The sequence below is a fragment of the Sus scrofa genome, chromosome 2 (genome assembly GCF_000003025.6).
Source record: "Sus scrofa isolate TJ Tabasco breed Duroc chromosome 2, Sscrofa11.1, whole genome shotgun sequence".
In the NCBI taxonomy this organism is placed as follows: domain Eukaryota; kingdom Metazoa; phylum Chordata; class Mammalia; order Artiodactyla; family Suidae; genus Sus; species Sus scrofa.
The window spans coordinates 60,218,878-60,236,083 of record NC_010444.4 but is presented as its reverse complement, the minus strand read 5'-3'; the positions used below and the strand labels follow the sequence as shown (position 1 = coordinate 60,236,083).

The 17,206-nt window shown below is 51.9% G+C and overlaps 1 protein-coding gene across 7 annotated transcripts in view; it reads left to right on the top strand.

Moving 5' to 3' along the window:
* SLC27A1 (solute carrier family 27 member 1) overlaps positions 395-17,206 on the top strand; it is a 32,316-nt gene continuing 15,504 nt past the window's right edge. For 2 of the 7 annotated variants that reach the window (XM_021076116.1, XM_021076145.1), the window contains exons 1-7: positions 395-607; positions 2,351-2,518; positions 12,128-12,522; positions 12,634-12,795; positions 12,893-12,962; positions 13,730-13,821; positions 13,897-14,006. In XM_021076116.1, the coding sequence (XP_020931775.1) occupies positions 2,352-2,518; positions 12,128-12,522; positions 12,634-12,795; positions 12,893-12,962; positions 13,730-13,821; positions 13,897-14,006 (996 nt within the window). In that variant the 5' untranslated portion in view covers positions 395-607; position 2,351. 7 annotated transcript variants of the gene reach the window in all.

Here is a 17,206-nt window from a genome sequence, read left to right as displayed (position 1 = left end):
CTTAAGCACTAGGCCACCAGGGAACCCCTCTGCCCACATTTGTGAACGAATGAATCTCAACTCCAGCTAGCAAGAAAAGGCCTTAGTTTCTTTACCTGTAAAATAGGGTGATCACAATAGCACTACCTGGCAGGATAAGAGTGCGGCTGGGGTTACTGAGCATTGCTGACTTCACTGACACCTGGCTGAGAAAGTAGGGGGACCAGTGCCAGACCTCTCATCTGCCTCTTCATCCCCATTCCATCCACCCTAGGCAGCCTGAAGGGACTGATGGCAGCTTGGGGAAGAGGGGGGTGAGCGCCTGCCCAGTTCTGTCCTCCAAATGGTGCCGGAAGCAGGCCCTGGCTGCCTCCCAAGGAGAATGCTGAGAAGGTCAGCCAAACAGGGCAGAAAACGAGCAAGGGTGGGGTGGGCAGGGGTGCAGAAGAGAGGGAGCTTGGAGAGAGGGATCCAAGGCAGAGGCCCACATGGGCACAACACAGAGCAGTCCCCAGGAGTCTGCACAAACAGAAGCCCGGAAGGTGTAGGGACCTCTGTCTTAGCCTCACTGTCCCAGCCTGCCTACTGCCTGAACTTCTGGGAGCTGGCGACAGAACAAAGACTGAAGGTCAGTGAGCAGCTCCAGGTCAGCCAGGGAATACGGTGGTGGGTAGCCTGGCCAGCACGTGCCTTCGCCTGATCAGGGGGAGGGCTTTAGGGTCTCTAGGTGAGCGTTTAGGACCCTAGGACTCTGTGGAAGGGTGGGGACCTAGTGTGTGGATTTTGTTCTCCTTGGGGTGCTGGAGTGATAACATTGAGACTTAATTGACAAGATGTGGGGATATAGATTTGGAATTTAGCTGGGTTCTTGGAATATAGCTTTAAGAGTGAGATGGGGATTGGATCTTCTTGCCTAGGCTGTGGGTTCCAGATCCCTGGAATGTGGTCCCGTCCCCCCCCCCCCCCCCGCGCGGGCTTTTCAGGGCTGCACTGGCGGCATATTGAGGTTCCCAGGCTAGGGGGCCAACTGGAGCTACAGCTGCCGGCCTACACCACAGCCCCAGCAACGCGGGATCTGAGCCGCCACAGCTCACGGCAACGCGGGATCCTTAACCAGGGATCGAATCCGCAACCTCATGGTTCCTTGTCGGATTCGTTCCGCCGTGCCACAACAGGAACTCCGGGAAAGTGTGTTTAAAACCGAAGAGGCTTTGGGAATTGCATTTAGAACAAGAATCCAGTACAGGCAGGCCCTGAGTGTGAATTGGGCGTTTCTAGTCCGCAGGGGTAGGGATCCTGGTTGCCATTAGGGCTTGGGCCGGGGGCGCCTGGGAGCTATACCTCTCGGCTGAGGCACTCACGGGTTTCCTAAACTCCACGCAGGGAGGGATGGGGAGGTAGGGAAGGGAAGCTGGTAGCTGGAGAAATTTAGTTGTCATGGAGACAGCGGCCGTCCTTGCTGGGGCGTTCTAGCCCCCAGGTCTTGTTGGCCGTCGTCTCTCTGGCCAAGGGGCCCTCTCTATGGTCGTGGCCTCCGGAAGGGGGCGGATCTCGGCAGAGGGGCTATAAGCCCGACAGGTCTGAAGAGAGCCTGCCCGGAGGGCAGGTGGGGCGGGGCCTAGGTTGCTAGGTGGGACGAAATAAGCCCGGAAGGTGGTGACTGGTTCAAAGCTTGAGGGCGGGGCCGGTGCCAGTAGAACTTGGGCCCGGGAATGCCGGCTAGGCCCTAGGCTGGGGGCGGGGCTTCAGTTACAGGGGCGGGGCCTCATTCAGAGAGGGCGGGGCGTATGCTTGTGGGCGTGGTCATAGTTCCAACTTGGTTCTTGACGAGCGAAACTGGAATGGGTTTGTGCTTGTGGGCGGGGCCAAATGAATAGTGGGGGTGGGTAGAGGTGGCACCTGGAGGAAAGCCAAGCACTCTGGGCTGGTGGATTCTGGGACCAAGAACAGAGGTGTAGTGTCGCATGGGGGCGGGACCTGGTCGAGTGACTAGGAATGGCCTGGGTCTGTGGTGGGGGCCAAGGTGGAGCCTAGGCTTGGGGGCCAAGTCGTTAGGGAGGAGCTTGGGTCCCAGAATAGTCGCTACGTAGAGGATTGGGGTGGGCCTGACAGTGGCTGACGGGACGGAAGAGCTGTTTCTGGGAGAGTGGCCTTTGCTAATGATTGACAGAAAAGGCTGGGCTAGGCGTAAGGAGACGTGCCCAATTTGGGACGGGGCGGAGCCCTGGCCTGGGGGCGGGGTCTGTATGAGACAAGCCCATTCTCACGCATGGGGCGGGGCCTTACTCTAAAAGAGAGGAGCTCGACCTGGGGGCGGAGTTGGGCTGGTCGTGGGGCGGGGCTCGGGCCTCAGAGCTCTCCGCCTCCCCAGGATGCGGACTCCAGGTGCGTGTTCGGCTTCTGTGGCGTCTCTGGTCCTGCTATGGTTGCTGGGGTTGCCGTGGACCTGGAGTACAGCGGCGGCGCTAGGCGTTTACGTAGGCGGCGGCGGCTGGCGTTTCTTGCGCATCGTCTGCAAAACCGCGAGGCGTGACCTCTTGTGAGTGCAGCGCGGGCCTGGTCCCTGGGCTTGGGCTGGGGGCGGGCTGGTTGTGGGCTGGTCGTAAGACGGACGCTGCAAGGGCGGAGTTGGGGACCCTCGGGGCTTGGGGTTGGGGGAGGTTTCGGAGACTGGGGGCGGGGTTTGGGTGAGGGTGGGGCTAGAGGCGGGGCTGGGGCCTGAAAAGAGTGGGTTGGGGGACTCTGAGGGCACCTGCAGGGGACAGCTTGGGGGTTTCTGGAGTGAGATGAGTAGGTTTTCAGTGTCCTTGAGCCTGTCTGGTGATCTCAGTGGTGCTGGAGGGCGAATTGAGGGTCTTTGGGCAGCGGGTAGGGCTTCCAGAAGGCTGAGGCTGATTGGGAGGCCGTGCGTGTTTGGGGTGGGGGTGGGGTCTCTATGGGGCTTTGGTGACTGTGGGAGGATTCTGGGGGCTCCTTAGAGACTCTGGTATGTCCCTAGGGGTTCTCAGGGGGACTTTTTCAGAGACGTTGAAAGGGCTTCCTGAGACATATGTAAAGGGCTTTTAAGTCTTTGAAGGGTTGTTTGTCTCCTCAGGGCCATTTACAGGTTTCTCTGTGGTCAGGTCGGGGTGCTCTTTGAGAATTTAAGGTCTGTGCGTGACTTTGGAGATTGTTCAGGGTCTGAGGAGAGGTGGCTGTGTCTTCCAAGACTTGGCTTAGGGGTGGGGTCTCTGGTGACTGGGAATCTCTGGAGAGGGGATTCTGGTGTTGTTTACAGGCATCTTTGGAAGGTCTCTGGAGGTATCTCTGAAGGGCTTGCTCAAAGAAGCTGTTAGAAGTGTTCCTGGGCTTTCTCACCAGAGCAGATCTCAGGAACAACCTCTACGTGGGAGTCCATGGGCACCTGCTCTGGGTCTGCCAGTCTTGGTGCCTGTGGGGAGGTAAGGGGATTAACCCATTGTACAGGTGAAGGAACTGAGGCTCTGTGCAGTGGTAGGGATGGTGAGAAGCTGGGGAAAATTCCACTCAAATTGACTTGTTCTGAACCTTCTAGAACCCACGTTTTCCTTTCCTGCCCCTGCTCTTGGTTTTCCAACATGCAAGTTGGACTGTGCCCTTGTTCATACACCTTCCATGACCCCCTCCTCTGCAGTAGAAAAGACTCAGCCTCCAGCTGAGGTCCTGCCAGCCTGTCCCCTGCCCACTTGTGACTCCCCACCTCTCCTTAGGTTCACCTGCCCCCACCCGCATCAACTTGCCTTGTCAGGTTCCTCTGCCTGTAACAGAATGGCATTCCTTTTGCCTAGCGATGCCTTACGATGTTGTCTCCCTCAGGGGACCCTTTGCTGAGTTTTCCTGCTCGGCACCTTGTTGCCCTTAGAATCTAGACCACACGAGCTTTCCAACCATGTCCCCAATTTCCTGTCCTTTCCTTTGTCACCTTTCCAGCTACACTGGCCTCCTTGCTGTTCTTAAACATGTTCCTGTTTGTTCCAAACCCCAGGGCTTTTGCACTTGCTATTCTCTCTGCCATGGTCAGTCTTCTCCTGCTCTTCATTTTCATCATTCCATGGCTGGCTTAAATGTCAGACCCTCCCATCTTGTTGCTCTCTGGCAGAATGGCCAAGATGTATACAGTACTCCCTCTCTGTGAGGCACCATGCTAAATCATGACTTCTTCAAGCCCCCTCAACAACCTGGGAGGTGGGTGCTCTCTTGTCTCATCTTACAGATGAACAAACTGAGACACAGCATGGTTTTGTCACTTGGCCAAGGTCACATAGCTGGCCAGTAGTGGGGACAGGATGTGAACCCAGGCAATGGGGCTCCACAGCTTAACTTGTCACCGCTAGCAGCATTCGTCATATGTAGTTATTATTGTTGTTATTATTATTTGCTTTTTGGGGCCACACCTGCGGCATATGGAGGTTTCCAGGCTAGGGGTCCAGTCGGAGCTGTAACTTCCAGCCTATGTCACAGACACAGCAACACGGGATCTGAGCTGCATCTGCGACCTTCACCACAGCTCACAGCAACGCTGGGTCCTTAACCCACTGAGCAAGGCCAGGGATCGAACCCGCAACCTCATTGGTTCCTAGTTGGATTTGTTTCCAATGCTCCACAATGGGAACTCCTGTAATTATCTTATGTGTCTGCTTTCTTGCCTCTTAATTTTGGAGTTTCTTTCCTTCTCCCACTTAAATCGAGGGTCCTGTGGTGGGGGCGGCAGAGATGGAGCCCATGTTGATCTTTGTGTGGTCATGGCCTCCCATCACGGTGGCACTCAGCAGAAGTGCATGATATATTTTTTTCTTGGACTTGCCCAGGCCCAAGTTCTGCTCCAAGGGACAGGGGACATCTGTGTCCAGCTCTGTTTCCCTTGGGACAGGGCAGGAGCCGAATCCACGCCAAGTCCCTGACATAGAGCTTGACACACTTTCTGTGTGATGCAGCTGCAAAGATGGCCCCACCTCCTTGTTGTTATACCCTTGTATGATCTCTTCCCTTTGAGTGTGGACTGGACCTAGTGACTTACTTTTTTTTTTTTTTTTGTCTTTTTGCCATTTCTAGGGCCGCTCCCGCGGCATATGGAGGTTCCCAGGCTAGGAGTCGAATCGGAGCTGTAGCTGCCGGCCACAGCCACAGCCACAGCAACTCAGGATCCAAGCCGTGCCTGCAACCTGCACCACAGCTCATGGCAATGCTGGATCCTTAACCCACTGAGCAAGGGCAGGCATCGAACCCGCAACCTCATGCATGGTTCCTAGTTGGATTCGTTAACCACTGAGCCATGATGGGAACTCCAGTGACTACTTCTAATGCATAGAATGCAGCAAAAGTAATAGGATATTACTTGAGGTTAGGTAATAAAAAAGACTGTGGTTTCCATCTTGGGTGCTTCTCCTGGGTCACTCCTTCTGGGGGAAGCTGACTGCCATGTGAAGCAGCTCTGTGGAGAGTCTCACATGAGTAAACTTGGAAGTGGACTCTCTCCCAGTGAAACCTTGAGACGACCACAGCCCCAATTGACACCTTGAACCGTAGCCTCACAGGAGACCCTGAGCTGTTTCTGGATTTGTGGATTCCTGACCCACAGAAACTGAGATAATAAATGTTTGCTGTTTCCAGGAAGTAATTTTTTTTTTTCGGTCTTTTTGTCTTTTAGGGCTGCACCCATGGCATATGTAGGTTCTCAGTCTAGGGGTCCAATCAGAGCTGTAGCTGCCAGCCTACACCGCAGTCACAGCAACACTGGATCCGAGCGGCGCCTGCAACCTGCACACGGCTCAAGGCAATGCCAGATCCTTAATCCACGAGTGAGGCCAGGGATCGAACCCCCATCCTCATGGATGCTTGTTGGGTTTGCTAACTGCTGAGCCATGATGGGAACTCCTCCAGCCAGAAATTTTGTGGCTAATTTGTTACACAGCAATAGCTAACTAATGCAGCATGTATAATACCTGCCCCCCTCTGTACCAGGCTTTGTTCTAATGCTCTCACAGTTCTATAAAGAAGGCATGCTTACTAATCCCATGTTATAGTCAGTGAACCAAAGCAGAGAGGGGTGAGGTCATTTGCCCAAGATTACACAGGCAGGGAGGGGCAGGGATGCAGAGTCTGTGTTCCTAATCACTGTGTTGTGCTGAGGTAATGGATGCCTTTTTTTTTTTTTTTTTTTTTTTTTGGTCTTTTTAGGGCTGTACCTGTGGCATATGGAAATTCCCAGGCTAGGGGTTGAATCAGAGCTGCAGCTGCCATTCTATACTACAGCCATAGCAATGCAGGATCCAAGCCACATCTGTGACCTATACCACAGCTTACGGATTGAACCCGTGTCCTCACGGATCCTAGTTGGGTTCATTACTGCCAAGCCACAACAGGAATTTCCAGGGCTGGCTGCATTTAGACACTAGGTTCAGAAATGCTTACGCTTTCTGCCCCAGTTCTTCCAACTTGTCCTCTATTTTTGTCATGAAATCTGATCACATTCATCCTTGTTTGTTCTCCCTGCCCTAATGCGCTGGAGCTCAGGGTGAAAACAGGAGGGGACAGAAGGAACAGAGGGACAAGAAAGGCCTCCAGAAGAGCCCAAAGGCGGACAGTGGTCTCTTTGTCCCCAGGGTGGGGGTGGCTTGTGCTGCTGCCAGGCATTTCCAGGCATGTGGCCGGAGCTGAGCGCAGAAGTCTACTGCCCGCCTCTGTGGATCTACTTAAGAGAGGTTGGGTTCAAGGCCAGAAGGGACAGGCTGTGAAGGCTAGGCCCTGCTGTGAGGGCTTAAGTAACCTAAGCACTAGCAGCTGCAGCCTCAGAGTTTGCATTTCCTGTTGTATTATCTGTGGACAAGGAGCATCCTTATGGGGGCTGCTTCCTGTGGTTCCCACCCTTGCTGATGGCCCTCTCCCCATGGCTGTGACACTAGTACCCTTTCATGAGGTTATTGGGCTCTTAGAGGAGAGGTGGGCACACAGTAGGTGCTCAGAAATGTTGGTGCTGATTGCCATCACCCACAGGAGGCTCTTAGAGGAGAGGTGGGCACACAGTAGGTGCTCAGAAATGTTGGTGCTGATTGCCATCAGCTTGGTAGCTGGAGCCAGAGTGTCCAGCTATGGCCCTCACTCTACCCCTTGCTAGCCCATAGCACATTGCCCTCTGAATCTTAGTTCCTTCATTCATAAGATGAAGCATGCCCCTCCTTCAAGAAAGCACGAATTGGAGTTCCTGTTGTGGCGCAGTGGTTAATGAATCCGACTAGGAACCAATGAGGTTGCGGATTCGATCCCTGCCCTTGCTCAGTGGGTTAAGGATCCAGCGTTGCCGTGAGCTGTGGTGTAGGTCGCAGACGCAGCTTGGATCCCGAGTTGCTGTGGCTCTGGTGTAGGCTGGCAGCTACAGCTCCGATTGGACCCCTAGCTTGGGAACCTCCACATGCCGCGGGAGCAGCCCAAGAAATGGCAAAAAGACAAAAAGACAAAAAAAAAAAAAAAAAAAAAAGAAAGAAAGAAAAAAAAAAGAAAAGCATGAATTGAGGAGGTCTTGTTGTGGCTCAGTGGGTTAAGAACCCACTGAGGTTGTGCTTTTGATCCCTAGCCTTGCTCAGTGGCTTAATAAGGATCTGGTGTTGCCACAAGCTGTGGCATAAGCTGGCAGCTGCAGCTCTGGTTTGACCCCTGTCCTGGGAACTTCCATATGCCACAGGTGCAGCTCTAAAAAAAAATAAAAAATAAATCATGAATTGAGCACCTGCTGTATGCAGTGTGGGCCCTTGGCTTGCCACGTGGTACAAGGTGAATGTTTGATAAATGCTTTGAGGCAATCCTGAGGAGGAGCAGAGGGATCCTGCCAGTGAGCCTGCTTCTGGGTTGTTCCGTTTTCTACTTCCTGTGTGACCTTGAGTGTGTTAATTCACCTCTCTAAGCTCCCAACTGACCATCAGACATGTGGATCTTAGAACTCTACTTTGGAGGGTCTTTCCTCTCATCTGAATCTGTTGGACTTCACCTCCATGTCTCTAAATGGCTTATGAGACAATATTTACACTTTTTCACTTTGAGATTTGATCTGTCATCTCCCTTCATGGAATATGAAGATGTGATGTCCATTTATCCCCCGTCCTCACTCTTCCTGTCCCTGTGTATACTGTACACATATCCACTCCCATACATACACAGACACATAGATCTTTCTATCCCTTCATTGTCCCAAAATTATTACAGTTGATTCTCATTATCTCTGGTAGTTTTATTCTATCAAGTTGCTGCAAACATTGAGTTAGCAAATATTGAACCATTGTTCCTAGGGAAGATACAGGATTAGGTTCCTGCAAGCCTCTGATCAGAACATTTTCATCAACCAATCAATACATAATCTTGTTTTCTGTGTGCTCTGTTTAATGATACCTCATTTAATATATATTGTTGATTCATTACTGTTGAACTGACTGCCAGCAACATTATAACTCATGTCTGAACAAAACTTACCTAATACGTGTATCTTCTCTATAAGGTGCATCACAGCCTTCTTGTGCTTAGGAACATTAGACAGCATTTCGGTATTATGCCTAGGGCCCATTTTAAACAGTGAAATCACCAACAAAAAGCCCCAAATACTGAAAATGTGGCGTTAAATAGACTGCCAAAAGGATGCTTGTTTATGATAAGAACTGAACGACTTTATGTATTTTCTCTGGAGTTATTGGTTGCTTTTGTATTTATTAGTCTTCTATGTGTTTATCTCTACTTCAAGCCCAAACTCCACATTTGTTTTTCTTCTCTCATATTTATGGCATCAGATGGACTTTCACTTTCACCTTTTTGGAGAAGTCTTTCTTCTAGCCTCCAGTCTGTCCAGGCTGGGCGAGTTGCCCACTTCACCTGGTATTCAGCCCTCACCTCAGGCTTGCACATTGCCATCTTCCTGAGGTTTAGCATTACTTCTGTCCTGAGTTAGATACTTTGTTTCCTGGGTAGTCCTTCCTCTTTCTTGGTTTACTCCTAATTTGTTGGAGCATATCCTTTTAGGTTTGGGAGAAATCATGCATGGAATTTAATTTTTTTAGCTCCTCCATGTATGAATATATCTTTATTTTCACCCTCACACCTGACTGATGGTCTGAGTATTGACTTCTAGGTTAGATATTATTTTCCTTCAAAATTGAAGGTGTTTCTTATTTTCTTCTCACATCATGGGTATTGTTGAGAAGTCTAAAACTAAGATTCTTGATGCTTTGTAGTGATCTTTATTGTTTCTTGGATCTTTTCAAGATGGTGTGCTATTTCCATCCATTGTGTGATCTGTTGGTGGGCTTTAGGTCAAGGAAGTTTTCTTGAATGGTATCATTGGTGATTTCCTCACCTTTATTTCCTTTGTTCTCCTTGGAATTCCTGTTATTGTGTGCCTGGAACACTGTCTGGCTTGATAACTATTTTGTGTGTTTATTTTTATTTGGCTTGATATCTATTGAGTGAATATGATGATAGACCTTCTGGGTCACCATCTTGTCTCTGCTCTGCCATGTCTGGGGCCTCACCTGGAAGACTTAAAATCTGGGGCCAGAGGTTCCCAGGTGGTTCAGTAGGTTAAGGATCTGGCATTGTCACTGTGGTGGCTCAGGTTGCTGCTGTAGTGCAGGTTCGATCCCTGGCCCAGGACCTTCTGCGTGCAGTGGGTGAGGCCAAAAAAAAAATATATATATATATATTTTTTGGGGGGGGGTTAGAATTACCTGAAGTCTTGTCCATACAAATATGTTGCTGGCACAACCATACATGGCTTTTCCACTTGGTCTGGGCTTCCTTATAGCTCAGTGCTGGGAAGGTATTTGATTAAAAAAGCATAGACTTGGAGAATAGACTTGTGGCTGCCCAGGCGGAGAGGGAGGGAGTGGGAGGATCGGGAGCTTGGGGTTAACGGATGCAAAGTATTGCTCTTGGAATGGATTTACAATGAGATCCTGCTGTGTAGCATTGAGAACTATGTCTAGATACTTACATCATAACACAACAATGGGAGGAAAAAATGTGTATACATGTATGTGTAACTTGGTCCCCATGCTGTACAGCAGAAAAAATAAATAAAATAAAATAAAGAAAAAGCAATGGGGGAGTTCCCTGGTGGTGCAGAGGGTTAAAGATCTGGCATTGTCACTGCTGTGGCTTGTTTTGCAGCTGCAGCACAGGTTTGACCCCTGGTCCTGGAACTTCCCTGGGACTTTTGCTGTGGGTGTGGCCAAAAAAAAAAAAAGGGAAGAAAAAGGAAAAAGAAAAAAAAGTGGGAGCCTTTGGGTAATAAACCCATGTGACCATCCCCCAGTCTCCATGATCTTCATAAGCTTGTTTCCTTATCTCCACCCACTTCCTCCTCTGTCTAAATCTCAGTGGCATATCTTTTTATCTGTTAGTTTTCCAGAGTTTATCTCTAGAAGGCAAGGATTTGCTTTTTTAAACTGTGCCACAGATGATCTTTGTGAGTTTCATTCATGCATATAAGAATTTGTTGTAGTAAAATGCATGTAAGATTTACCATCGAGTACATTCACAGTGTGGTGCAACCATCAGCTCTATCCAGAAAAAGTCCCTCACCCCAAAAGGAAACGCTGTTCCTATTAGCAGTCACTTCCCATACCCCCAGCCCCGAGCAACCACTAATCTGCTCTGTCTTCAAGGGTGATTTTTGAGGTGTAATTTATATATCATAAAATGCACCTGTTCTAAGTGTACAGTTGGGATTTGGGGTACCACATGCAGGTAACCACCGCCATCAAGATATGGAACAGGAGTTCCCATTGTGGCTCAGTGGAAATGAGTCTGACTAGCATCCATGAGGACGATGGTTCGATCCCTGGCCTTGTTTAGTGGGTTAAGGATCCGGCATTGCTGTGAGCTGTGGTGTAGGTCACAGACGCGGCTTGGACCCTGTGTTGCTATCTATGGCTATGGTGGAGGCTGGCAGCTACAACTCCTACTCGACCCCTAGCCTGGGAACTTCCATATGCCATGGGTGTGGCCCTAAAAAGACAAAAAAAAAAAAAAAGATATAAAATATTTTTATCTGTCTGCAGTGGACATGTTGAGTCCAGGGGTGTGGAAGCTATTGCAGAGAATCAAGGAAGCACAGAGGAGGCAGCGGGGGTGCAGAGGATGGATTTCATAACCAATTTGATGCCAGAGCTGGTGGGACACAGTGCCAGATGCTGGTGCCAGATGAAGCCTAAAGAGGGGGTGGAGTCAGGACCACTTATATTGGCAGAGCAAGCTGCTGTAACAAACAGGCCCCTACTTGTCATTGGCTTAATCCAGCACAAGGTTACTAACCTCTCAGAGCCAGGGGCTCTGGGTGGCAGGGTAGGAAGCCAAAGAAAGCCAGGAGAACACTTGTTTCTTGAGCTCGTACACTGAGAAATTCTGGATTTCTTAGTTCTGTGATCGAAAGCGATTTGTTTGCTTAAAACCACACAAGTTCATTTCTCACTCATCTGAAAGCATGGCATCCGTGACTGCTGCTCATCTCCACAGGGTCATTCAGGAACCTGGCTCCTTTTACTGGGCTTCTACTTTCCCCTGGCTCCCCTGGTCCCCTTAGAGCTACTAGCTGAGGGGGATGGGGGAACAAGTCATCTGCCATCAGGGCCTCTTGCTAGCCTGTCCCCTGGCCCTGCCTGGGGCAGAGGCAGCTCCTCCCACGGGTGCCTAGTGCTGCCGAGTAACTTGGGAGTGGGACAGTCACCCAGCTCACAGATGGACCCCACAGCCTGGTTGTGGAGTGGAGCATGAGGCATCCAGGCTGGAGCCAGTGGCAGGTCCACACGGGGTGCTGGGGACATCCCAGGGAGGAGAAATGAAGGACTGGGCCCTGGCTCCTTCAGGGTCACTGAGCAAGCTGGGGTAAAGGAGGTTGGGGTGACTCAATTACATGGCATGGTCTGGCCAGCTCTGAGAACCCGCCTATTTCCGGGCTGGTTGGTAAATGGCCCTTTGTCCTTAGTCCCCTAGAGCTCAGCAACCCAAGGGTCTTCAGGGAACCCTCGCCACTCTGGGAGGTAGGGGGACCTTTCCCTCTGCTTTCTCCATGTGGGGATGCTGAGGCTCCAGGAGGTCTCCCAGAAGCCGGGCTGGATGCCCAGTGACACCAACCCCTCATCCCCTCTCCCAGCGGCCTCTCCGTGTTGATCCGTGTGCGCCTAGAGCTGCGGCGGCACCAGCGCGCCCGCCACACCATCCCGCAGATCTTCCAAGCGGTGGCACGGCAGCAGCCTGAGCACCTGGCGCTGGTGGACGCTGGCAGCGGCGCATGCTGGACCTTCGCACAGCTGGATGCCTACTCCAATGCTGTGGCCAACCTCTTCCGCCAGCTGGGCTTTGTGCCGGGTGATGTGGTGGCTATCTTCCTGGAGGGCCGGCCTGAGTTTGTGGGGCTGTGGCTGGGCCTGGCCAAGGCGGGCATGGAGGCCGCTCTGCTCAATATTAACCTGCGGCGGGAGCCCCTGACCTTCTGCCTGGGCACCTCGGGCGCCAAGGCCCTGGTCTTCGGAGAGGAGCTGGCAGTGGGTGAGGCTGGGGGCGGGCATTTTCTTGGTGGGGGCAGGGAGACGGTGCCCCCCCCAGGCTGTGGGAAGGGACCTGTCCATCCTTGACCGTGGCATATGTTTCGGGCCTCAGCGGTGGCCGAGGTGAGCGGACAGCTGGGCAAGAGCCTGGTCAAGTTCTGTTCTGGAGACTCGAGGCCTGAGGGCCTCTTGCCGGACACCCAGCTCCTGGATCCGCTGCTGAAGGAGACCTCCACAGCCCCCCTGGCACAGCCCCCTGGCAAGGGCATGGATGGTGAGCTGGTGTGGGGGGTCCCTCTGCTGAATCCCACCCTGTCCCCTCCTCCCACCCACCCCAGCCTCTGGTCCCAACACTTGACTCTCTCTCTCAGATCGACTCTTCTACATCTACACGTCAGGGACCACGGGGCTGCCCAAGGCTGCTATCGTCGTGCACAGCAGGTGTGGGGCCCGTGGGTGTTGTCCCCAGTGCGGAAGGACTACAGATCATCTGTCCCGCCTGATCACCACCCCGCCTCCGGCTCCTGTTGGGGTCTTGTGGGCATCTTGATCCCAACTCAGTAAAACCCACAGCCCACCTCAGGACACAGTGCTGCCCCTCCTCAACCCCCCCCCAACTTCTGCCCCAATAGCCCTCCTCTCCTCAGTGGCCATAGGAGGGTTTAAAATCCTAAATCAAGCCTCCCCTGTGCCAGACCTCCCAATACCCACCTTGGCCCTGATAATAAAAGCCACATCTGCGTTGCCTGGCCCCTGCCACTTCTCTGATGTCATTTTCTTCCTCTCTACCTCTTACTCCCTCCTCCTCCGGCCCTCCCACTTTCTAAAACTGGCCAGACCCCTTCTGATCTCAGGACCTTTGCATGTGTTCTGCCCTCCACCTGGTGCCCTTCCCTAGTGTGCCCCACAGCTCCCTCTTGCCCTGTCTTGGCTTGTGGGTCACCTCCCCAAAAAGGCTACCCCAACCTCCCTGGCTGTGTCCCTTTCAGCTTCTCTCTGTCTCTTTGCCTTATTATATCCCTCATGGCACCTAGCACCATTTTCTTTTTTTGTTGCATGTCCCTCTCTGGCCAGCCTGTAAGGCCCCTCTGAGCTGGGCTGGCTCAGCTTCGCTCCTTGCTGTGTCCCTAGTTCCCAGCACGTACCCATCCCTTCCATGCTTTTTTCAGGGAGATGGGTCCCAGCCCCTGCACCCCTTGCCCCCACAGGTACTACCGCATCGCGGCATTCGGCCACCACTCCTACCGCATGCAGGCAACAGACGTGATCTATGACTGCCTGCCCCTGTATCACTCGGCAGGTAGCAAGGGGCAGCTCGGGTGGGGCAGGGGGCGGGGCCCTGGGGACCCCCCCTCATCGAGTCCACTCTCTGCAGGGAACATCGTGGGCGTGGGTCAGTGTCTCATCTACGGGCTGACGGTGGTCCTCCGCAAGAAGTTTTCAGCCAGCCGCTTCTGGGAGGACTGTGTCAAGTACAACTGCACGGTCAGACCCCGCCCCCTCTCGCCCCTCCTGTGCTCCGCCCACCCGCCCACCCCTGTGGCTCTGAAAGGCTGCCTCCCAGGGACGTGGTGGGGCTGGACGGATGAATCAGTGCCTCAGGCTCCGTGTCTAGCCCGAGGCTAAACTCACTGGATCTTTACAGTTACTTGGAAGCGGCAAAGGCGTCATATCCATTTTGCAGGTGGGGAAACTGAGGCTTCTGATGCAGCTGGGATGGGACACAGATTGCCTGAGCTCCTAGAGGAACTGCCTTCTTTATGCTCTGTGCTGGGAAGGTCTTCCCTGCTGGTGGTGGCAGGGGGTTGAGTGCTGTCACCACCCTGGACTGGTTAAGGCCACAAGACTGGGGGCATCGCACTGGGGTAAACATGAGGCAGAGGTGGAGGGCATCCACTGCCCTGCAGAACAGGTAAAAGTTGAGACAAGTCCCTTCCTCTCCTCTCCACAGTGAGAGGACCCCAGGCTGAGAGTTTCAATGCTGTGATGGGGCTGGAAATAGAGGTGCTAGAACCTCCCTTCAGGACAGAGAAGGAGTGAGGAAGGGAGAAGAGGGAGTGTGTTCAGGGTCTGGCACATGGGCAGATGCTGACCCCACCTTGTGCAGGTGGGGCCTGGAGAGGTTCAGCCACTTGCCTGGATCACACAGGTGGGCACGGTGGGGGCTCTGGGCTGGGCATCCTGAAGGAGCCTTCAGCATGATGACTGTGCCCTGTTCTACTTTTGAGGATTTTATGTTCTGCTTGGGGGGAGGGGTCTTTGAGAAACTTGCTAATTTGAATTTTGAAATATAAAACAGTCCATTTTATTAACTTCATTATTGAGAGTTGCAGATACACATAAATGTGGACAGAAGAGTTTAGGGGGTTCCCAGGTACCTGTCACTTGACTCCAGAGGCCATCAAATACCCTGTCCTGTCCACCCCCCACCCCACATCCCTCCTTCTGTGTTGTGAAGCAGCCCCAGGCAGCAGTGTGTTTCCTGCATATAGTAAAACCTCTGAAAGATAAGGACTGTTTTGTTTGTTTGTTTTTTGTCTCTTTAGGGCTGCCCCTGCAGCTTATGGAGGCTCCCAGGCTAGGGGTTGAATTGGAGCTGTATTTGCTGGCCTACCCCACAGCCACAGCAACGCCAGACCCAAGCCGTGTCTGCAACCTACACTGCATCTCGTGGCAATGCTGGATCCTTAACCCACCCAGCGAGGCCAGGGATCGAACCCGCATCCTCATGGATATTAGTTAGGTTCGTTACTGCTGAGCCCAAATGGAAATCCGAGGACTTTTTTTTTGAATTGAGGTGAAAATTCACATAAGATTAGCCATTTTATTATTTATTTATTTAGTCTTTTTGCCTTTTCTAGGGCCGCTCCCACGGCATATGGAGGTTCCCAGGCTAGGGGTCGAATCGGAGCTGTGGCCACCAGCCTCCGCCAGAGCCACAGCAACACAGGATCCGAGCTGCTTCTTCGACCTACACCACAGCTCACGGCAACGCCAGATCCTTAACCCACTGAGCAAGGCCAGGGATGGAACCTACAACCTCATGGTTCCTAGTCAGATTTGTTAACCACTGCGCCATGACGGGAACTCCAGATTAGCCATTTTAAAAGGGACAGTTCAGTGGCAATTAGTACAGTCATAGGGTTGTGCAACCATCACCTCTGTCTACTTCCAGAACATTGCCATCACCCTAAAAGGAAACCCTGCCCCCATTGGCAGTCACTCCCCACGCTCCCTCCCTGAGCTCCTGGCAACCACAAATTGACTTTCTGTCTATGGATTTGTCTGTTTTGGACATTTCTTGTAAATGGGATCTCTGTGTGGTTTTTTTGTGTCTGATGAGGACTGTTTTTAAAACAAAAGATTTGAAAGCTGGGTCTCAAAGAGATGTTTGAACATGCCTGTTCATAGCAGATTATTCACCCTAGATAAAACATGCAAGCAACCCAAGTGTCCATCTCCATACAATGGAATATCATTCAGCCTTAAAAAGGAAGGAAATTCTGGGAGTTCCCGTCGTGGCGCAGTGGTTGACAAATCCGACTGGGAACCATGAGGTTGTGGGTTCGGTCCCTGACCTTGCTCAGTGGATTGACGATCCTGCGTTCTGGTGAGCTGTGGTGTAGGTTGCAGACGTGGCTTGGATCCCTCGTTGCTGTGGCTCTGGCGTAGGCTGGCAGCTACAGCTCCGATTGGACCCCTAGCCTGGGAACCTCCATATGCCGCGGCAGTGGCCCAAGAAATAGCAAAAAAAGAAAAAAAAAAAAGGGGGGGGGGAGGAAATTCTGACACATGCTATATAACACAGGTAAATGTTGAGGATATTATGCTAAATGAAATAAGCCAATCAAAAAAGACCAATGGGGAGTTCCCTTTATGGCTCATTGGAAACGAACCCGGCTAGTATCCATGAGGACGAGGGTTTGATCCCTGGCCTTGCTCAGGGGGTTAAGGATCCAGCTTTGCAGTGAACAGATGCAGCTCAGATCTTGCGTTGCTGTGGCTGTGTCGTAGACTGGCAGCTGCAGCTCTGATTCAACCCCTAGCCTGGGAACTTCCATATGCCATGGGTGTGGCCCTAAAAAGCAAAAAGCAAAAATAAAGAGACAAATATGGCATGATTCCACTTGTATTAAGTACTTAGAGTAGCTAAAGTCATAGACAGAAAGTAGGATGGTGGTTGCCAGGAGGTGGGGAAGGGGAGAAAAAGGAGTTGGTGTTTACCATGTATAGAGTTTCAGATTATTATTATTATTTTTGGTCTTTTTGCCATTTTCTTGGGCCGCTCCTGTGGCATATGGAGGTTCCCAGGCTAGGGGTCCAATCGAAGCTGTAGCCGCCAGCCTACACCAGAGCCACAGCAACTTGGGATCCGAGCCGCGTCTGCAACCTACACCACAGCTCACAGCAACGCCGGATCCTTAACCCACTGAGTGAGGCCAGGGATCGAACCCACAACCTCATGGTTCCTAGTCGTATTCATTAACCACTGCGCCACGACGGGAACTGAGTTTCAGATTATTAATATTAAAAGAGTTATGGGAATGGATGGTGGTGATGGCTGTTTATAAATGTGAATGTATTTAATACCACTGAGCTGTAAAAATGGCTGAATTCTCTTGTGGTGCAGTGGGTTGGGTATCCGGCATTGTCACTGCAGTGGCTTGAGTTGCTGCTGTGGTGGA